We start from the raw sequence: 20045 nt of genomic DNA on the forward strand, positions 1-20045 counted from the left end.
TAAGTTCCTTATGTTAGTGCGGATTTTTGGTTTTCCTGAGTCTCCCCCTTTCTCCGCTTGGCACCCTCCAACCTTAAACCATGCCCATTTCCATGTCAATCCTACCTTCACCCACTCCCTGTGTTGCAGATCCTTCTCTGGGTTACACCAATCCGAATGTCTATCTTCCCTAGGCGTCCCCTTCTTTCCACCTACTAAGTTGTCAATCCTCTTCAAGCCCTTTCCCCCTCTCTGCAAAGTTCTATGAGGTTGTTTATGCTATTGCTTGATTTGATGGATACCCTCCTCCCCTGCTCATTGATTGAGTTGGTTATTTGTCAGTTCCTGACTGGGCCCTCCTATGGTTTTCCTTAATTGGTCGGTGTCCAGTACACACCCTTTGTACCTTCCCCAGTGAAAACCCTGTTATCACCTGTGTGACGGCTCTTGTCCCTGCCTTCCCATCTGGGAATAAACCTCTCTTGGATACAGCACTCAGGAGTCCCTCCTTCCTTCCTTGCCATTGCTCTTTGGCACATTGTAACAGCTGGTGACAAATGGCCCTGCAGCAAAGAACAGTCACAGCCTTCCTGCTCTGCACTGCTACCCAAGCAATACAGGGCTTGGGGGCAGCCCCACGTCTTGGCACGATTCCTGCAGCAGCCTGGGCTGGCAGAAAGGGCTCTTCTAACAGCTGTGGCTGTGTCATGTCCTACCAGGAACAACCAACACTGACATGGACATGGGGAATGGGAGAGGAGGGACCTTCCAGAGCATAGCACAAGGCCATCAGCTGATCTCCCAAAGGCTTTGACACAGCAATTCTGTCCTGGGCACAGCTTGGCCAAAGTCACTCTATGCCAGCACACACTTGAAAAATTCTCTTTCCAGCAGCATTCTTGAATCCTCCCTTTGAACAGAGGAATAACATAATGAACTTGGGCAGGGACTCCAGAGCTCAAGAGCTTCCATCCCCTTCAGTCAAGCAGGCCCAGCAAGACCAGCATTTCCTGGAGTATGGCCAGTTCAGTTTTGGGCATTCAAGAAGAGGGACCCCATTGTCTCTTACACACACACTATAAACTTCTTGCCTTCTTTGCCCATGGAATTCCATCTATTTTCACTTGTGCACCTGCCTCCTTTTTCTTCATGCTTGCAGTGCTGACACCAGCTGGGGCCTCACACACTCGTGACACCCCCGGCCCAGCCTTGTCTCTCCTCAGGGTCCCAGCTGTCTCAGTCTCTCCTCTAGGAAAGATTCTCCAGTCCTTGCACTATCTGATTGCCCTCAACTGGTCTTCCTCCACTCCCCCATTTGTGCTTCTTCACCTGTAGAGCCCAGAAGTGTCCACACCACTCCACATGGGATCTCACCAGTGCTCTAAAGAGAGCAAGGGCCACTTCTACCAACTTCATGGCAACAGTTGTCTGAAATCTGTCTTGGACACAGTGACACCAATTGAAGTAAAGCCCCACTGCAACCTTCTGGTTGCTTTGTTCCCCACCAGCACCACAGTGTCCCTGTCAGAAAAACCACGATCCAGACTCTCAGCCCACAGCATGATGCAGGGCCCAGTGCTATTCTTGTTCAGATGTAGAACTTCACATTTCCCTTCCTTGAACTTTGGGAGATTCCCTTAACCTTCAGTCTCCAGGCCCTTCTGACTGGTGGAACAGCTAAATGGGGCCTCAGCCACTCCATCATCATCATCATATTTTGGGACCTCTCTTCACAACACACTCACAAACCTAAAACCATGAGTTCCACAGGCTGACCTCACTGATGTCACCCCACCTCTCCAAATATTGGTCACATCTTCAGTCCCCTTTGATACACACCAGCAACAACAGCCTTTGCTCTCAAACACTCACACTTTAAAGGAAGAAAGACCGCAATGGAAGGGGCAGCTCCTCATGCACAGCACAGCTGCAAAGCCCAGACCCGCCTGACATGGCTGAGATGGAATGGGGCCCCTCTTCACAACACACCCACAAATTTAACACCACAAGTGCCACAAAATGACCTCACTGATGACACCCATGTTTTTCTTGGGCTTTTGTTGTATATTCTAGTTTCTCTGACACATATCTTCCAAGCAAATCCTCTCAAATACCAACTCTCACTTTAAAGCTGCCGCCAAGGTCAGATGGACATGGCCTCAAGAGCAGGACATGACACTGCAGAGTTGTGGGGAGGAAAACACTCCCCACACTGTGACTCGCAAGGCTTTGTCAGACAAAACTGATATTATGATTTCCATTCAGGTTCTTCTAGAGAGTAACAAGGTCAACCCTCTTTTTATGGAAAATAAAGATCCACAGTTTCATCACCCGCTCCACATATATTGTCTCCTTATCCTTTACCACCTACGGATGAACCAACACAAGACTTTGGGGAGTATAGGGGGCATCCTTAAATCACAGGAATTGCTTTCCCATCTCCAGTGGGAAAGGCCTGGAATACAGAGAAGTTTAGAAATTTCACAACATGGTAGGGAGACAGAAAATGTGATGGAAGGGGACACCTGTCACCCCCCGAAGTTCTGCAAAGCTCAAATGAGCCTGACATGGCTGTGGTGGAATGAGGCCCCTCTTCACCACACACCCACAAACCACCACCATGATGATAACATCCCACCTCTTCAAAGCTCTGGTCACGTCTGCAGCCCTCCCAGACAAACAACATCAACAACACCCTTTGGTCTCTAATACTTGCCATTTAAAAGCTGCCATCAAGGTCATGGCCTCAAGAGTAGGACATGACACAGCAGAGTTGTGGGAAGCAAAACACTTCCCACCTCAGGACTCACCAGGCCTGCAAAATGCCCCAAGGCCATGGGTCAAAGTTGTCCTGCCCCTCGAAGACCTGCATAAAAGCCAGCCCAGAGCCTCTGTCTCTCACACACTTCTCCTGGCTACTCCCGCTCCTCTCGACAACAAGGTAAGCCTCGTGCCCCTGACCCTCCTATTCCTGCAGCCCTGACCTCTCTCTTCCAGCACACTCAGCCCCAGCCCCAGCAACCCTCACCCCTCCCCACAGACCCACAACAGCCTATATACTCCCTCACTATCCTGACACGTCTCACCTTGCAACCCTCACCCCTGCCCTGCCTCACTCCCCTCTCTTCCAGGGACCCTCCACACCACACCCATGGCCTGCAACAACCTCTGCACTCCCTGCGGACCCACCCCGCTGGCCAACAGCTGCAACGAGCCCTGTGCCCTGCAATGCCAGGATTCCCGTGTCATCATCGACCCTTCCCCTGTGCTGGTCACCCTGCCAGGACCCATCATGACCTCCTTCCCCCAGAGCACCGCTGTCGGATCCACCTCCTCGGCTGCCGTGGGCACTGAACTCAGTGCCCAGGGACAGCCCATCTCTGGGGGATTTGGCTTTGGCCTTGGCTACGGGCTGGGCTATGGCTATGGCCTGGGAGGCCTGGGCTGCTACGGCAGAAGGGGCGGCTACATCTGCTGAGGGTCCTCAGCACCATCCCTGACACCACCAGCTCAGGGCTCTGGCAACAGCTCCTGTCAGCAAAGTACTCTGGCCGATGGTTGCCATTGAAGCTCACATTGGATTCCTTCCACTCGCTGCTCCTGTCTATTCATTCTTTTACCTCAATAAATTTTTTCCTGCAGCAAAGCCTCAGATGCCTCCTTGTCTTCCTGTACCTGACTTCTTGCAGCTACATCCAGCACAGATACTTTGCCTGAATAGTTGCAGTCTCTGTTACACCATCCTCACTTTCAGTGGGGTCCCGGAACCACCCATGGAAGGTTCCATTTTCTTGTCCCCTCTTTCTGCAAGGGCCTTGGCTTACCAGGGTTCCCATGTCATCACACCCCTCTCTGTGTGTTCCTCAGCTGACTCAGGTGATGGTCATTGTCGCATTGTCCATCTGGCTGGACAGTCCCCATTCCACTTCCTTTGGAGTCTCCAGGCCAGGACCTCATGTTTGTTAGGAGGTCTTCAGCCAATCCCTGATGGAGATTTTCCTTTCCCTTTTCACTGCAAGGTCCCATTAAGGGGGTCTCCAGGCCACTCTCCTTCCTGTTCAGGGTCCCTGGATCATCTGTGCTGCTGACCCCAAGCCACCAACCCTCTGCTCTGAGGTCACACAGCACGTCCCCATTATGACTTGGCTCCCACCAAGTCACATTGTGGATTCCTGAGGCACAGCATGGAGACCAGGGAACAAGGTGCAGGAATAAGTTTGTGACTCTGTTGAGAAGATGGTGTCCCTTGTGCCACCTTCCTGCCTCTTTGCCTCCCAATTTTGACTCTCCAACATGGATTTTTGGGTCATAAAGATCTTTGGTCTCCCTTTTTTTTTTTTTTCTTTTTTTTTTTTTTTTTTTGCTTCTCACCAGTGACATTCACTCTTTTCTTCTCCTTTGATGTGGTTTTTTTTTTCTCTGTACAAAGGCTCCCAGCAAACAGGTGAGTTCTGGCCTGACACACGAGTTCAAAGTCTCCAGGGCTATTGGCAGCACTAAAATATTCATCAAAAGCAAATTAAAATAACATCTCTGGAGCAGCTGGAGCCCAGAGAGCCAGACAACTTCATGCACAGCTGGATTGAGATTTGGTTCAAAGAGGAAGAGTTTGCTGAGAAACAAAGCCCTTCCCTAAAATAAAAACTAAACAGTCCCAGCATCTGAGCTGGGAAAGGAGAGAGGGAATTCGTTTGGAACTGTTTGCCCTTTTTATTTCTTGATTTACTGTAAATAATGCATTTCCCACGGTTGCCCTTGAGGCATGAACTTCAGCTCATCTTAAAGCAAAGTCTAACCCATAAAAAGACCAATTTAAGTAATCCATGCTCTTATACTCATTCACCTTGGAGTTCATCCAGCTTGACATCAACACTTGGACTGAAACAAGAGCAGGATTTCACCTTCCCAAGGTCCTGGGACATGCCCAAGCAGCCAGGCCCAGCGGGATGTCTGCCTCATCCCAAACCTGCGCCAGAGACGCTCTTTTTGGGCACAGTCAGCTCACATGGGTTCCAGGGAACACTGGGAGGAGGCTGAAATCCACATCCACAGTGCCCTGTGCCCACATTCCTCTCTCCCATCCACCCTGGGAAATCCAGGTCCCTCGGGTTGCCCCCCACCCAGTTCTCTGGATCCATCCAAGGAGACCCCAAGCAGGTGGGATGGGCTGGAAGAGATGGCATCTCTTCCAGTATCTCTCCTGATGGGATTCACATCCACCCAGCCCAGAATAACCCCAAAGCCCATCACAGAGCAGTAGCAGGTTCATCTCCCTCTTCCAGAGGACTGGAGCTGACAAGACCTAATCCACAATGATGGTGGAAAGGACATTCTCATGTGGCAGCTGCTCCCAATCCCATATATGGGGTTTCTTGGAATATCTGTGGCCATCACCCCCATCCCTATCTTAATTTTCCCCCTCTGTGCTTTTGGATAACTCCCACCTCCAAAGGGCTGCACATTGTAGGGGGCAATCCCCAATCCCTATGGAAAATGGCACAGGTGATCCTGTGGGATAAGGCCTGGAAAAGGGGTCGCTGCTGGTGTGCTGCTCCCTAAAAAGAGCCCCAAAGCTGGAATTTTATTGGGAAGAGGTATTTAGAGCCCTCTCACCTGGGATCTTGGAGCTTGGCTGCAGACATAAAGCATCATCCTCAGACAGCGTCCACCTGGGATAGGCTGAAACCAGGAATCTCATACCCATCTGCCCAACTTTCCTACAAGGCATGGGGAGGGCAGAGCAGGGAGTGGGGCTGGACCCAAAACCGGGCCTGTTCCAGAGAAATAGGTCACCCACAAGGAAGCTTCGTTATGGAAACAACACCTCACATTAAGCAGCGGTTCTCCAACAGGATCTGGCCAAGCTACCCAAGCTCTATCCAGCTGGAAGGTCCTGAGATGTCCTCTGGATCATGTCACGCAGATGCCCTGCCCAGATGAGCTAATGGGTCTGCTCCGGGCTTTGATCCTTAAATCCCAAGGCCTTGTTAGATAACATCAGAAGCCTGGGTGATATTTCATTAAAAAACGAGTCCGTCCCATGTGGTCACCGCAACTTTATCCCTCTCCTCTGTGATCTTCCCTCATGCTCCAACATTTCTTTGGTAATTAGCCCCAGAATTAGCATATTTAAGTTCAAAATTACTACATTTAGTGCAACACCGTGGTTATTCAAGTGCTGTCACAGCAGCTCTTGGCTGCACCACCTCCCAGCAATTCCTTGGCCGAAACACGGGTTTATCCCTAATTAGTCTCCCAAAACTTGCAGGAGGCAGCAGGAAGATCTTATCCTCCCACCAGCATGTGGAAAATCTACTTTGGCTTTTCCCCCCTGTCGCTGGGAGTGTTCAAGGCCACATTGGAGCAACCTGATCTAGTGGAAGGTGTCCCTGCCCATGGCAGGGGGTTGGAATGAGATGATTTTTATTTATGGGAATGATTTTATTCCAACCCAAACCTTTTTACTCCATGATTTTGCTGCGAAGTGAGGTGGAAGCGTGGATGCAGATGGATCTGACTCATCCCAACATCAATGTGAGGTTTCTTCTTGCCAAACCTTAGTGTCTCTTGGAGGATGCAGGACAGACATGGAATTAGCTGGCATGGAGAAGGAGCTTCAGTGTCCATCCCTGGCTCTGTGGGTGAGATCAGCCAGAGAATCCTGGAAAACATCAGGTGGGAACAACACCAAGACTCCTGGGAGTGGGATTTTTGAGCTGGGAAAGGCCTGGACAGGTTGAGACCCAGCCAGCTGGAAGAGGGGATGGGCCCTTCCAGGGGACACAGGCACAAGGTGACATCTTTTAATATGCAAATGACCCCCTCAACTCCCAGCAAGGAAATTCCCAAGGATTCAGCCTTTCCTGAGACTTTCCCAGAGGAAAAGGGCACATTTCCAGGTCTCACACAGGAGAAAAATAATGAAAACCTGATATTTTATTGCTCCTCAACAGTGGGGCTATCCAGGGCTTTGGTGGGAGGAATGTGGGAATTCTTGGCTTGGTCTCAAATTCCACTTTCAAAATTTTAATTTAGAGCAAAGCCCTGCCTTTGCCTCACAAAAATCCTGAAAGAAAAGCGAGCTGGAAGTGGGGGTGGAGGGGGTGTCTTCAAAACCATCCCCCACCCACAGGAAAGCTCTGCTTGTTTTTAATCTCAGCTTAAGTGCATTTAAAGTGATTAAGATGTGTTCACATCGAAATCCCTTTTGATGAGCCCCTTTGGGGGGTGGGGAACCTGGGAACCCCCTTTCCCTGCACCCCCCTTTTATTCCTGCCATCCTTTCCTTGCTTCTGCACCCCTCCCCATGAACTTCCTTAAAAACCCTGTACCCTCTTCCCTGCACTTGCGCCTCCTTCCCTTCCACCCTTCCCTGTCCTTGCACCTCCATTCCCTTCCCTGCACCCCCTTTTCCTTCCTCCTGTTATAAATACATATAATATGATTGGCTTTTCACAAATATTGAAATGAATACTGTGTGTGATGTTAAAAAGTTATGTTGTATTAATATAGTGTGCTATAAATGTATATTATAAAAATGAATGCTATATGTATTAAAATACAGTTTTATTGCTGCTATTAGCAAAGCTTATATATAGAAGTAAGATAACTAATATGTAATTAATTATACTTTGAACTAAACAGCCTTATTTAAGATAACATCCAGCAAACATATGATAAAACCCCTGCTACTAACATGCCAACTATCAATGCCAACCGTCTGTAGAAGGTAAAAACCAAAACCCAAGCTAAATGTAATAACAAAAACACAACTAAAAAACATGCATGCTCTAAAAAAGCAAACTCAAAATCCCCCATACTAAACAGTTCCTAAAATATGAAAGCTAGTTTGTAAAAATGTTTGAATATACAACAAACTAATGCAATAAAAAAGGTATTTTTAAAAAGCCTCTAAAATAACAAGCTGTGCACTTAGCTAAATACCAACTCACCCAGCCTAGTCATACTTTGCTTTTTTTCTGTCTCCTGTCTTATTTTTTATTAAACTTATCTCTTAAAATTAACCAAAAAAGTAAACCTCGTTTTTTCACTCCCCCTTCCTTTTTCCTTGCACCTCCTTCCCTCCCCCTGCACCTCATTTCCCCACTCGCACCTCCTTCTCTTCCTCTGCACCCCCTTCCCTTATCCGTCCTCACTTCCCAAACCCCCCTCCCCTGCGCCCGGGCGGACTACATTTCCCGACGAGCCACGCGGCAGCGCCCGGTGACGGCGGCGGAAGAAGCCGAGCGCAGCCGAACCCTCACCAGGCCGAGGCGAACCGAGTCGAGTGAAGCCGAGCCCCCAACGAGCCGAGCACAACCGAACCTAAGCGAGCACAGCCGAGCCCGAGCCGATCCAACCTGAACCCGCCCCGAGTCGAGAGCAGCCGAACTCAGCCGAGCGTATCCGAGCGCAGCCGAGTGGCCCCGGATCCTGCCGAGGGTAAGACGCGCCCCTCACCCCATTAAGGGACATTTTGGGGGACAGGAGCCCCCCCAGGCCGGTGGGGAGGAGAAGCGGGGGGTCTCCAAAGTGGGAGGACAGCACGGTGGGGGGGGAAGGGGGACGGGAGGTTGTGGGTTGGAAGGGTGGGGGGGGGGGGGGACACGACACGCTGAGGGACGGGAGGGGGTGCGGGGAGATGCGGGTGCAGGAGCGGGATTTGGGGTGCAGGGAAGGGGGGGGACTTAGTACTGGGTTGAGAGCCGGGATTTGGGGTGCAGTGCTGAGGTTTGAAGGGCAGGGGAGGCGTGGGATGCAATCCTGGGTGCAGACCTGGGATTTGGGGTGCAGGGGAGCTTTAGGTTGCAAGCACAGGGTTTGGGGTGCAGGGGGGAATTTGGGGTTCAGGGGGCGATCTGGGGTGCAGACCGGGGGTGCAATGGGAGATTTGGGGTACAGAAAGATCTAGGGTGCAGGGGGAGATTTGGGGTGCAGACACAAGACTCGGAGTTCAAGAGTAGATGTGGGATGCAGCCCTGAGGTGCAGGGGGAGATTTGGGGTATGGAAGGCAATTTGGGGGTACAGAAGGAGATTTGGGCACACACCTGGGGGTGCAGGTGCCCCGCCCTTTCCAGAGGCTGAGCAGTGCCACGTGGCAGATCCGGCCCTGCCCCAGGTGGCCTCCAGCTGAGGACTTTCATCCCGGTCACAGCCAAACACTCCCCTTTTTGCCAGAAATGGAGAAATTTTCCCCAAAAAAACCTGATTGTGCCTGCCTGGGACCTGAGTGATGCTCGTGGGTGCCCATACCAGGGTGGTCCATCCTAAGGTGATCCCAGCTTGTCCCTCTGGCTTCTCCCACAGGGTTTTGGCCATGACGGAGGTGAGCAAGCGCATCCTGGTGACAGGTGGCACCGGCTTGGTGGGCAGAGCCATCGAGAAGGTGGTGGCCGATGGAGAGGGGCGGCCGGACGAGGAGTGGATCTTCGTGTCCTCCCGAGATGCCGATTTGACGTGAGTTGGGTTTTTCCTTGAAAAACCTGGAATTTATCAACCCCAACAAACCCCAAAATTTCCTGCCCCTGCATTTCTTTTTTTTCCCTTGGAAACACCCCAATCTGGTCTGGTGATCCCAAAATTTCCCATTTCAGGATTGTGTTTTTCCTTGGAAATGCCTCATTTTGCTCTGTCGACTCCACCAAATCCCAAGTTTTCCCATTCCAGTCCTTGATTTTTTCTTCAAAACAACCCAGTCTGCTCTGTTTACCCTGAGAAACCCCAAAATTTCCCATCCCAGGATTTGTTTTTTCCTCAAAAAGACCCCAGTCTGCTCTGCTGACCTTACTGAACCCAAATTTTCCCATCCCAGGATTGGGTTTTTCCGTTGGACTCTCCCCAGTCTGCTCTGGTGACCCCAAAATTTCCTATCCCTGGATTTGGGTTTTCCTTTGAAACACTCCAATGTGCTCTGTCAACCCCACTGAATCCCAAGATTTCCCATTCCAGGATTTGATTTTTCCTTGGAAACAACCCAATCTGCTTTGTTGGCCCTGAAAAACCTCAAAATTTTCCATGCCAGATTTTGGGTTTTCCTTGGAAAGACCCCAATCTGCTCTGCTGACCTCACCCAATCCCAGATTTTCCCATCCCAAGATCGGGTTTTTCCTTAGAAACTCCCCAATCTGCCCCCACCAAACCCCAACATTTCCTCTCCTAGGATTAGGTTTTTCTTCAGAAACACCTCAATTTGGTCTGCTGACCCCACTGAATCCCAAAATTTCCCATTCCAGGAGCAGCTCTGAGACCAAAGCCCTGTTTGAGAGGCACAAGCCCACCCATGTCATCCACCTGGCCGCCATGGTTGGAGGCCTCTTCAAAAACCTCCGCTCCAACCTGGATTTTTGGGTGAGCACATCATGGAATTGGTACTGTCAGGATCCCTGTGGGTGCTGTGCTCCCTAAATTGCGATGTGGGCACACAGGGATGTTGCCTGGTCTGCTCCCAGAGCCAAACCAGAGCCAAACCAGTGGTTTCTGGAGTTATTAATGAGTTGTTGGTGAAGGAATTTGGGGATCCCTGACCCCACGATCCTGATAAATGTCCCCTTTCCCAGAGGACAAACATCCACATCAACGACAATGTCCTGCACTCAGCCTATGAGTCAGGGGTGCAGAAGGTGGTCTCCTGCCTCTCCACCTGCATCTTCCCAGACAAAACCACCTATCCCATCGATGAGACTATGGTGAGAATCCCCATTCCCACACAAAATCCAGGGAAAGTCCCAGCCCTGCTTAATTTATCCACTCTTATATTCCCAGATCCACAACGGGCCACCTCACAGCTCCAACTTTGGCTACTCCTATGCCAAGAGGATGATTGATGTCCAAAATAGGTCAGCTGGGGATGTGGGAGCACCCATTGGTTTTCAAGGCAAGGGGAATCCAGTGAGATTTCCAGGTGGAAGTTGGGGAGATACCTGGGCTCAGCAGGTGAAGGTGCTGCTGACTGGGTTTTTTTGGGGGGCACATCAGTGCTGGAGTGGGGGGGGACTTGACAGCCCACCCACCATCCCTTCCCTGCTCTCATCCAGGGGTTATTCGGAGCAGCATGGCCAACGCTTCACCGCCGTCATTCCCACCAACGTCTTCGGACCACATGACAACTTCAACATTGAGGACGGCCACGTCCTGCCAGGGCTCATCCACAAGGTCTACCTGGCCAAACGTGAGGGTGGCAGGACTTCCAGGGATTTTTCGGGGGAGAAACAAAGGGTTTTCTCTTTCCCACCTGCTCTGTGGGGTGGTTAGAGGTGGCTCTGGTGGTCATGGCTCCTTCTTCCTGCAGAGTCCAACTCTGCTCTGACCGTCTGGGGAACGGGCAAGCCCAGGAGACAGTTCATCTATTCCCTGGTAGGTGTGGCTTTGGGAAAGAGGGAATGGGGCTGGACAACCAACTAGCAGGACCCCAGAGGGGTCTGAACCCTCCTGGCTTGTCCTGGGCCATCTTCAGAGTTGTGTCCCCTTGGGACTGGAGGGCTGGGGGACATCAGTGACCCCTCCAAGAGTTGTCTGCTCTTCCACAGGACCTGGCCCGACTTTTCCTTTGGGTCCTGCGGGAATACGATGAGGTGGAACCAATCATTTTGTCAGGTAAGCCCTGGCTGCCCCCCAGAAATCCCCTCTTCCAGAGGGAACAGCCTCTGGAACTAGGGAGGGAACACGATCCTTCCCTTCTCCACAGTGGGAGAAGAAGATGAAGTCTCCATCCAGGAAGCAGCAGAGGCCATTGCAGAGGCCATGGAATTCGGAGGAGAGCTTGTTGTATCCTTCACAAAAGGCTAAGCCCCTCTTCCCACCAGCTCCCCTGGGGGATTCCATGATCCAGAGGATCCTTCCCACCAGAGGAGGAAATGCAAGACCTGTTTTTCCTCCTTAAGCCTTCCCATTCCAGTTTGACACCACCAAGTCCGATGGGCAGTTCAAGAAGACGGCCAGCAATGCCAAGCTCCGGCGGTACCTGCCCGAATTCCAGTTCACACCTTTCAGGAAAGGTGAGATGGGGGAAGTCTCCAGGAGACACTGGGGGTCCTACCCCATGCCATCAGCCTTGGTGGCATCAAGGTGGTCCATCCTTTCCAGATGAGGAATGAGGGTGGTGAAACACTGGCATGGGTTGCCCAGGGACCTGGTAGTTTCTCTACCCCTGGTCAGGTTTGATGGGGCATGGAGCAACCTGGTCTCTTGAGAGGTGTCTCCTTGCGTGGTGGTTGGATAAGAAGACCTAAAAAAGTCCATTCTAACCCAACCTATCCCATGATTAAATGCCCAAAATCCATTCCCAAGGCCTCAAACCCATTCCATGATTCTATGACCAAAATCTGTTCCCAGTCCTCAAACCCATCCTGTGATTCTATGACCAAAATCCATTCCCAATCCCCAAACCCATCCCATTTTCTCCCTCCCCAGCTGTGAAGGAAACCTGTGCCTGGTTCAACGCCAACTATGCCAACGCCAGGAAGTGATGGCATCAGGACTGGCATCATCCTCTTCAACTCAGGGTTGTCCTTTGCTGGGGCAGAGGACGGGGCTGGGGGGCTGACAGTGACGTTTCCAAAGTAAAAATGGGAATAGCTCCTACATTCCTGCCCCACTGTTCAGAGTGGCGCAGGACACCCAGGGCAGGGGGGAGGAAGGTTGGGGCATCCCAAAAAGATCCCAAATCAAGTGGTAGGAGCCAACTGGAGCCATCGCTGCGGCTGTGTCCAAGAGGGTGGTGGCTCTGAGCTGTTAATGAGCTACACTAATTATCTGCAATTAGGTGTAATAAAGGGAAGGCAATCAGGATTCCAGGGCATGGAAATGACAGCAGGGAATTTTCTGCTGCTCTTGGTACATGGGGATGATCCCACAGGCCCCTATCTCAGGATAGGAATGGGAAAGACTCCAGCTGTAAATGTGGCATTTATTAAAATATATGCAAATAGCATAAACTGGTGGGATAATGAACATCTGCCCTGCACCCACATCCAGTGGCATCCTTAGGGTCCGTGTTCTCCACCAGGATCTGGATTAGCCATAAAAAGGGTTAAAACCCCTCTGGGAGGGGGTAGAGGGTCAAAAATGGGGGGATGAATCCATGGCCAAGCTGCTGCTGCTGGTGTGGATGTGGCAGTATTCCTGCCCGGGAATGGCTTTCTTCCGGCACCGCTGCCCAGCCCTGGTGAGTCCCTGGCACGGGGACCTACAGAGGAGACACCCATCAGCACCCCAGGAAGTCACCAGCAGCGGGGTCTTCCCCTGAGGTGACACCAGGCCATGGAGAAGGGACATTCTGGGTGGTTGGTGCTCACATGTTGGCCCTCGGGCTGCAGGGTTTGGGTTCCCAGAGCTTCCCAGCATCCATGACCGGCTGTGGTGCCACCTGGTTTTGGAAAAAGGGGGTTCCTGCAGATGTCCCTTGTCCCCTGGAGTGCCTTGGCCATCTTTCAGGACTCCCTCTTCCATCCCAGATTCCTCTCTGTGTCATGTCCCCAGTCTGTCTGTCTCCCAATGGGTTGTCCCACAACCAGAGGTGCCACCATGGTGAGGACACCCCAAACTTGGAGGACCTGACCCTCAGGGAGACTCAGCTGGCCCCCAGGAGCAGTTTTGGGGGACAACACCAACATGGGGACATCCCACACAGCACCTTACCCCACACGAACTCGGTGTTGTCCTCTGGCCATCAGGGCCAGGTGGCACCCGCCCTGCAAATCCAGGAATGTCCTTGGCAACCTCTTGGGGCTGCTCCAGGTGTGAGGGCTCTGCAAGAACATGGCAGGGGTGGAGATACCCTGCCACTGCTCCTGTCCCCAGGTGGTGACATTCTGGGGTGGTAGCACATGCCCTGGCAGAGCTTGGGGACACTCTGGGATAACACACGTCCCAGCACAAGATGGGGACATGTCATTACTTCAGATCTATGTCCTACAGCCACCAGACCCTCCCACCTTGTCAGCACCTCTCACCTTGCAGGCAGCTTATCTCCATCCTGTCCAGCTCCTCTTGCAGCACCTCCATATCACATTCCCTGTGTGGAAGAAAGAAAAGCAGAAACGCATCACCTTGGTGGCTTCTGTGTCACCACCACAATGGAGACATGCACCTCTCCAGCCTCTCCACATCCTTCTCTGAGCAGAAACAGGTCAGGGAGTTGGGAAGAGGTGCTCAAAAGACATAGGAAAACAATCGGGATATGTCCCATCCTTCCCTAGAGACCTCTGCCAGATGGCTTTAGGATGGGACACCCAGGGATGTGACATTGAGCAGAAAGAGGACGTGGAGTTGGGATGAAATGCCCAAAAGCCATAGGAAAACCATCAGGATGTGTCCTGTCCTTCCCTGGAGACCTCTGCCAGATGGCTCCAGGATGGAACATCCAGGATGGGAAATCCAGGACAAGGCACCAAGGATGGGACACTGAGGATGGAACATCTGAGCAGAAATGGGGCAAGGTGCTGTGATGAGGTGTCCAAAAGCCATAGGGAAGCCACCAAGATGTGTCCTGTCCCTTCCTGAGAACTTCTGCCAGATGGCTCCAGGGTGGGAAACCCAGCAGCAGCTCCCAAGGGTTCCATGCAGTCTCCTCAACCATCTCCTACCTCTCTGGGGTGGAGGTGAGCCGGTACCGGGGCTCTTCCTGGGGAACCACTGGCTGGATCCTTCCAGCAACATGGCACACAGATACCACCAGCCAATGCCCTGTGGGAAAACAAGAGGGTGGGAGAGGACAGAGCTCCCCCCCAGGGTGGTGTATCCCCATCCAGGTGTTCCCACACTTGTCCCCACCTGCCACAGCAAGGACCAGGAGGGTGAAGATTCCTGGGATGCTGAGGGTGCTGGAAGCGAGGAAGAGGAGGAGAAGGATGGCCCGGAATGATGCTGGCACCAGTGGGAGAAATAGGAGCATGAAGAATGAGCCATGTGGGATGCAGGAGGAGGTGGCACTTTGGCTGTGACCTGCGGGATGGAGAAGAAGAGCCTGATGTTGGCACTCACCAGCTCCCATCAATCCTCCAGCACCCATTCCTGCTCACCATCCAGGTCAGGGATGGCTTTGAGGTGCTCCAGGTGCTTTTCCAGACGGCTTTGTGCATCTTCCAAGGCTGTCAGCATCATTTCCAGGCTCTGGTTGACCCTCTGCAGCTTCTCCATCACCTCCTGAAGGAGCAGGATGCTCTCTGCATATAGAAAAGATGGATACAGCAGCGGGATGAGCCAGGGAAGATGCACCCTGGTGTGAAAAAAGCTGGGAATGGGATTTGCTGTGTTCCCACCTGGTTGGGGATGAACATCCTGAGTCCTTTCCTGCTCCTGATGGAAGTTGAATGGGACAACCTGGTGTCCTCCTCGGAGCTCTGCAGCCCCATGGCTGCTCACATTCCCTGTGGGGAGGGAAAAGAGGTTGGATCAGTCCCAAAGTGGGATATGGGAATGTTGCAGCATCCCAGCCCTGGCTTGTACCCATCTGGTGGATGATGTTCTGCACGAGCTGCACCGCAGGGGTCTCATCCAGCGCCAAGCTCATCCGGGTCTCCCAGAGCTCCTCCTGAGGTGAAAATTTGGGGAGTGATGATGGGGGAATGCTTTTTCTCCCCATGGACACCCCCAAAACGAGCCCTTGGCACCCCTGGGTGCTCCCAGCACAGGACGAGGAAACAGAGGAGGGGGTTTGGGGATGTAAAATATGGAAAAAGATGTGAACTCGCCTCAGAATTTGGCCTTCACCCCCCAAAGAACCATCCCTACACCAAGCAAAGAGGCTGTCCAGGATGGGGGATCCCAGAATTCCAATTTCCCAGCTGGGGAGAGTCCCACAGCCACCGGACAGTAACAGGAGTCCAGGTGTAACACCACCTGGGATGTGGCTTCATCCTGGAACTGGCTGTCACCCGTGATCGTCTTGAGTGGGATGTGTGGGGGGAACCTCAGCTTTGGGTGGGGGTCCCCACCTTCTCGGGGGGGGCAGCAAGGCCCAGCCACCTCAAAAACCCGGCAGTGGCACAGAGGAGCAGCACAGCCCAGGAGCTCTGGAGCAGCATGATGGGAATGGAAGCGGTCCTGTAGGGAAAAGAGGGTGGGGAGAAGCCCCCCATACTCATGGATAAATTATAGGACCACCCCTCCCCAAATTTCGGGGACCCACGCCACTGAGGGAACCTCCCATAGTCTCAGTGATGCCGGTGGGTGAGGGTGCTGTGGGAAGAAGAGGGTGAGGAGCACCCTGGAGTGGGAAGCAGCTCCCACATCCACGGACAAATTAGGGGACACCTCCTCGGCGAGTAGCCCCACAAACCCGTGGATGCCGGCGGGTGGGGGACCCGTAGCGGGAGGAGAGTGGGGAGCACCTCCCACACCCACAGACAACTTTGGGGACCTCCCCCACGCCAAATTTAGTCCCCACCCCTGTGGCGGGGCACCCCCGTGGCCCCGGGGTGCCGGGGCTCCGCTGAGCGCTGCGGGGAAAGTTTGAAAAGGTCTGGGAACAGTCGGGAATTCCCTGCAGGAGCCCTACGCGCGGACACGCACGGACACGCACGGACCACGTGGCACCCGCGCTTGCGCAGTTTCCCCTCCTTAGCCCCTTTTACCCCGCCTCCTAAGGCGGCTCTACCAATAGGAGAGCGGGGTGTGGTTATGCGGGGCCAATCAGCGCTGGGGGTGTGCCTCCGGGGGGCGTGGCCTCGCGTAGCGATGGAGGCGTCCGAGCTCTGGGTCGGGTTCGTGGGCGCCGGGCGCATGGCCGGGGGGCTGGTCCGAGGGCTGCTGAAGGCAGGTACGGGATGGGGAGCGACCGCAGGGCACAGCGCAGGGGAGGGGATGTGCGGACAGGCCTGGTCTGGCGCCTTCCCGGCATCCCTGCGCGTCCTGTGCCGCGGGGATGTGTGCGGGGACGTGGGGACAGCGCCGGTCTGGACGCTTCCTGCACTCCCTTCCCTGTTGTCTAGTGGAGGGACGTGGGGACAGTCGCGTCCTGACCCGTTCCCAAAGTCCCTGTCCCCGGGTCCCTGTCCTCCAGTGCAGGGACGTGGGGACAGCCCTGTCCTGGCCCGTTCCCAAGGTCCCAGCCCTTCCCCAGGTCCCAGCGCTCCATTGGAGGGACATGGGGACAGCCCTTGCCTTGGCCCCTTCCCAAGGTCTCAGCCCTTCCCCGGGTTCCTGTCCTGCACTGGAGGGACACGGGGACAGCCCCTTCCTGCCACTCTTCCCTGCTGTCCCTGTCCTACAGATTAGTGTGGGGACATGGGGACAGCCTTTTTCTGCACCTCTCCCCAAGGTTCCTGCTCTCCCCAGCGTCCCTGCCCCCTGTGAGGTCCCTGTCCCCTACATCAATGTGGGGACATTGGGACAGCCCTGTCCTGCCTCTCTGCCTGACATCCCTGTCCCACAGATAGTGAGGGCACAGTCCTGTCCCTGCTCCCTGTGTGTCCCAGATTGTCCCTGTCCCATAGCACAGTGTGGGGATAGCCCTGCCAATTAGGGCCACCTCCATTGTCACTACACCCTGACACAAGTGAGTACTTGTGCCAGCCACACCAGCAGGACCCATCCCCAGTCCCCTTTGCTCCATGTCCCCCTGTGGGCTGGTGCTGAGTTTGGAGGAATCACATCCCAGTGGAAATCAGGGTGTCTGGGCTGTGCCGGCGTGTCCCCCCCACCCCGGGGCCACCCTGGCCACTCACCCCATTCCCCTGTGTCCCTCAAGGGAAGGTTCCAGCCAGCAACATCCTGGCCAGCGCTCCCTCAGACAAAAACCTGGATGCTTGGCAGGTGAGTGGGGTAATGGGGGTGGGAGATGTTGGGGTGTCCCTCACTGTGGGGTCAGAGCACCCTTTCTCCCCACACTGGGGTTTGGCTCATCCTTCCTAGGTCTGGGTGAGATCCAGGCAGGGCCTCGGTGGCTTTGTGACTGGAGCAGGTCCCCAGGCCGTGTCCCTGCCTCTGGACATGCTGTTACCGTGGGGGTCCTGGTTTTGGGGTGCTGTTTTTGGGGGTGCCAGGCTGTGATCCCTCTCCCTGTCCCCGGGCAGGAGTTGGGCTGCCGGACCACGCACTGCAACCTGGAAGTGGTGCACAGGAGCACCCTGGTCTTCCTGGCCACCAAACCCCACATCCTGCCGGGTGTCCTGGAGGAGATCCGTCCTGCTGTGGGCCCCTACCACATTGTTGTGTCACTGGTGGCTGGTGTCACCATCCAGACACTGCAGCGGGTGAGACTCCTTTTCCTTTTCCTTTTCCTTTTCCTTTTCCTTTTCTTTTCCTTTTCCTTCTTCTTTTCTCCTTCTCTCCTGATCCTCCTTCTCTCCTTTTCCTTTTGCTTCCCCTTTTTCCCCTCTTTCTCTCCTCTCCTTTTTCCTCTTCTTCCTTCTCCTCTTCCTCCTCCTCTTCCTTCTCTCCTCTTTTTTCCTTGTCCTCATCCTTGTTCTCCTCCTTTTCCCTTGTCCTTTTCCCTTCTCCTTCTCTCCTGCTCCTCCTCTCCTTTTATTTTGCTTTCCCTTCTTCCCCTCCTTCTCTCCTTTTTCCTCTTCCTCCTTCTCATCTTCCTTCTCCTCTTCCTTCTCCTCCTTCTCTTCCAGCTCCTCTTCCTTCTCTCCTCCTTTTTCCTTGTCCTCATCCTTGTCCTCCTCCTTTTCCCTTGTCCTCATCCTCCTCCTTTTCCCTTCTCCTTTTCTGTTCTCCTTCTCCTTTTTCTCTTCCTTCTTCTTCACTTCTCATTCTCCTCTTCTTCCTTTCTTTCTCCTCCTCTCCTTTCCTCCTCTTCCTCCTCCATTTGCACCCAGGCCCATGCAGGACACACTGCTGTGGCCTTGTCCCCACCCGGCTGCACCTCCAGTTCCCTCCCTGTGCTCCTCACTTCTCCGCCAGCCTGATGGGTGACAGCCCCCGGCATGTCTGGTCACCCTTGGGTACTTCCCGGGGCTGGCATCCCTTTCTCCCATCCCCATCTTTTCCCAGCTCCTCCCGCCCAGGACCAAAGTGCTGCGGATCATGCCCAACCTGCCCTGCGTGGTGCAGGCAGGGGCCATGGTCTTCTCCAGGGGCAGCAACGTGGGTGATGAGGAAGCGGCGCTCCTCAAGAGCCTCCTGTCCTCCTGCGGCCTCTGTGAGGAGGTCCCCGAATCCTACATTGACATCCACACCGGCCTCAGCGGCAGTGGGGTGGCCTACGTAAGCCAGGGGGACAAGGGACACCGTCCTGGGGTTTGGGGTGCCCCCCTTGCCCCAGGCTCACCCCTGGGTGCTCTCTTGTCTCCAGGTGTACCTGTTTGCCGAGGCGCTGGCCGAGGGTGCGGTGAAGATGGGAATGCCGGGCGCCTTGGCCAGCAGGATCGCGGCGCAGACGCTGCTGGTGAGTCCTTGGCACACGCTGGCATTGCTCCCCTCCCCTCCTGCCCCTGGGCTCCACAACATCCATCGGGATGAGGGAGGAGGTGCCGGATGCAGCCCTGCCTCAGTTTCCCCTCTTGGAAGCAAAAACAAGGCCACCAGAAGGGCGAAGGGCATGGTGGTGGGACACTCCCTTGCCATGGGGGTGTTGGGATGGCAATGCCATCCAACCGTGGGGAGGGGAATTTGGGAAGTCCCAAATCTCACCTTCTTGGTGTCCTGGTGTCCCATAGGGTGCAGCGAAGATGCTGCTGGAGACGGGGGAGCACCCTGCGAAGCTGCGGGGGGACGTCTGCACGCCTGGGGGCACCACAATCTACGCCCTGCACCAGCTGGAGAAGGGAGCGCTCCGGGCCACCGTCATGGATGCCGTGGAGGCGGCCACCAACCGGGCGTGTGACATGGCCAAGGACTAGTGGACGAGCCCCTTCTGGGACAGGAGGGGTGATGGGGACCAAAGCGAGCTCCTCTGAGGAGTAGGGGGATCCTGAGATGTTCAGGATGAGGGTGGGAGTAGTGTGGACATGTGTTACCTCTGCAGGGCTGGAACCAAATAAACGTGGCCAGAGCAATGGGGGGGGTGTGGCTTTTTGTGGTCCCTGTGGTCCTGGGGGGCTGTGGAAGTCACCATGGGGTCACTGCCATGGGGAAATCATGGATGTGTGATATCCATGATTTCCAGGGATGGAGCTGGTGC

The 20045-nt window shown here is 54.0% G+C and overlaps 4 protein-coding genes across 4 annotated transcripts; 3 read left to right on the forward strand and 1 right to left on the reverse strand.

Annotated features, from left to right (window-relative positions):
• Nucleotides 1–3130: 3130 nt before the first annotated feature.
• Nucleotides 3131–3457, forward strand: LOC310917488 (feather beta keratin-like; the record flags this gene model as incomplete). The annotated part of the gene is made up of 1 exon (XM_083875785.1): nucleotides 3131–3457. The coding sequence occupies one exon, from the start codon at nucleotides 3131–3133 to the stop codon at nucleotides 3455–3457; it is 327 nt and encodes a 108-aa protein (XP_083731911.1).
• Nucleotides 3458–8219: 4762 nt separating this feature from the next.
• Nucleotides 8220–12912, forward strand: GFUS (GDP-L-fucose synthase). The gene is made up of 11 exons (XM_083863748.1): nucleotides 8220–8421; nucleotides 9287–9436; nucleotides 10213–10327; nucleotides 10537–10665; nucleotides 10742–10815; nucleotides 11014–11147; nucleotides 11268–11332; nucleotides 11506–11572; nucleotides 11664–11743; nucleotides 11874–11973; nucleotides 12389–12912. Exons 2-11 carry the CDS (start codon nucleotides 9297–9299, stop codon nucleotides 12442–12444), a joined length of 960 nt encoding a protein of 319 aa, XP_083719874.1. The 5' UTR covers nucleotides 8220–8421; nucleotides 9287–9296; the 3' UTR covers nucleotides 12445–12912.
• Nucleotides 12913–13036: 124 nt separating this feature from the next.
• Nucleotides 13037–15488, reverse strand: LOC310910976 (protein brambleberry-like; the record flags this gene model as incomplete). The annotated part of the gene is made up of 8 exons (XM_083864107.1): nucleotides 13037–13163; nucleotides 13611–13725; nucleotides 13930–13991; nucleotides 14563–14662; nucleotides 14750–14920; nucleotides 14998–15141; nucleotides 15238–15345; nucleotides 15425–15488. 8 exons carry the CDS (start codon nucleotides 15486–15488, stop codon nucleotides 13037–13039), a joined length of 891 nt encoding a protein of 296 aa, XP_083720233.1.
• Nucleotides 15489–16637: 1149 nt separating this feature from the next.
• PYCR3 (pyrroline-5-carboxylate reductase 3) lies at nucleotides 16638–19931 on the forward strand. The gene is made up of 6 exons (XM_083877354.1): nucleotides 16638–16736; nucleotides 17667–17731; nucleotides 17992–18171; nucleotides 18917–19129; nucleotides 19218–19310; nucleotides 19582–19931. Exons 1-6 carry the CDS (start codon nucleotides 16655–16657, stop codon nucleotides 19762–19764), a joined length of 816 nt encoding a protein of 271 aa, XP_083733480.1. The 5' UTR covers nucleotides 16638–16654; the 3' UTR covers nucleotides 19765–19931.
• The last annotated feature ends 114 nt before the right edge of the window (nucleotides 19932–20045 follow it).

The sequence above is a fragment of the Zosterops lateralis genome (genome assembly GCF_965231275.1).
Source record: "Zosterops lateralis genome assembly, chromosome: 1".
Classification (NCBI taxonomy): domain Eukaryota; kingdom Metazoa; phylum Chordata; class Aves; order Passeriformes; family Zosteropidae; genus Zosterops; species Zosterops lateralis.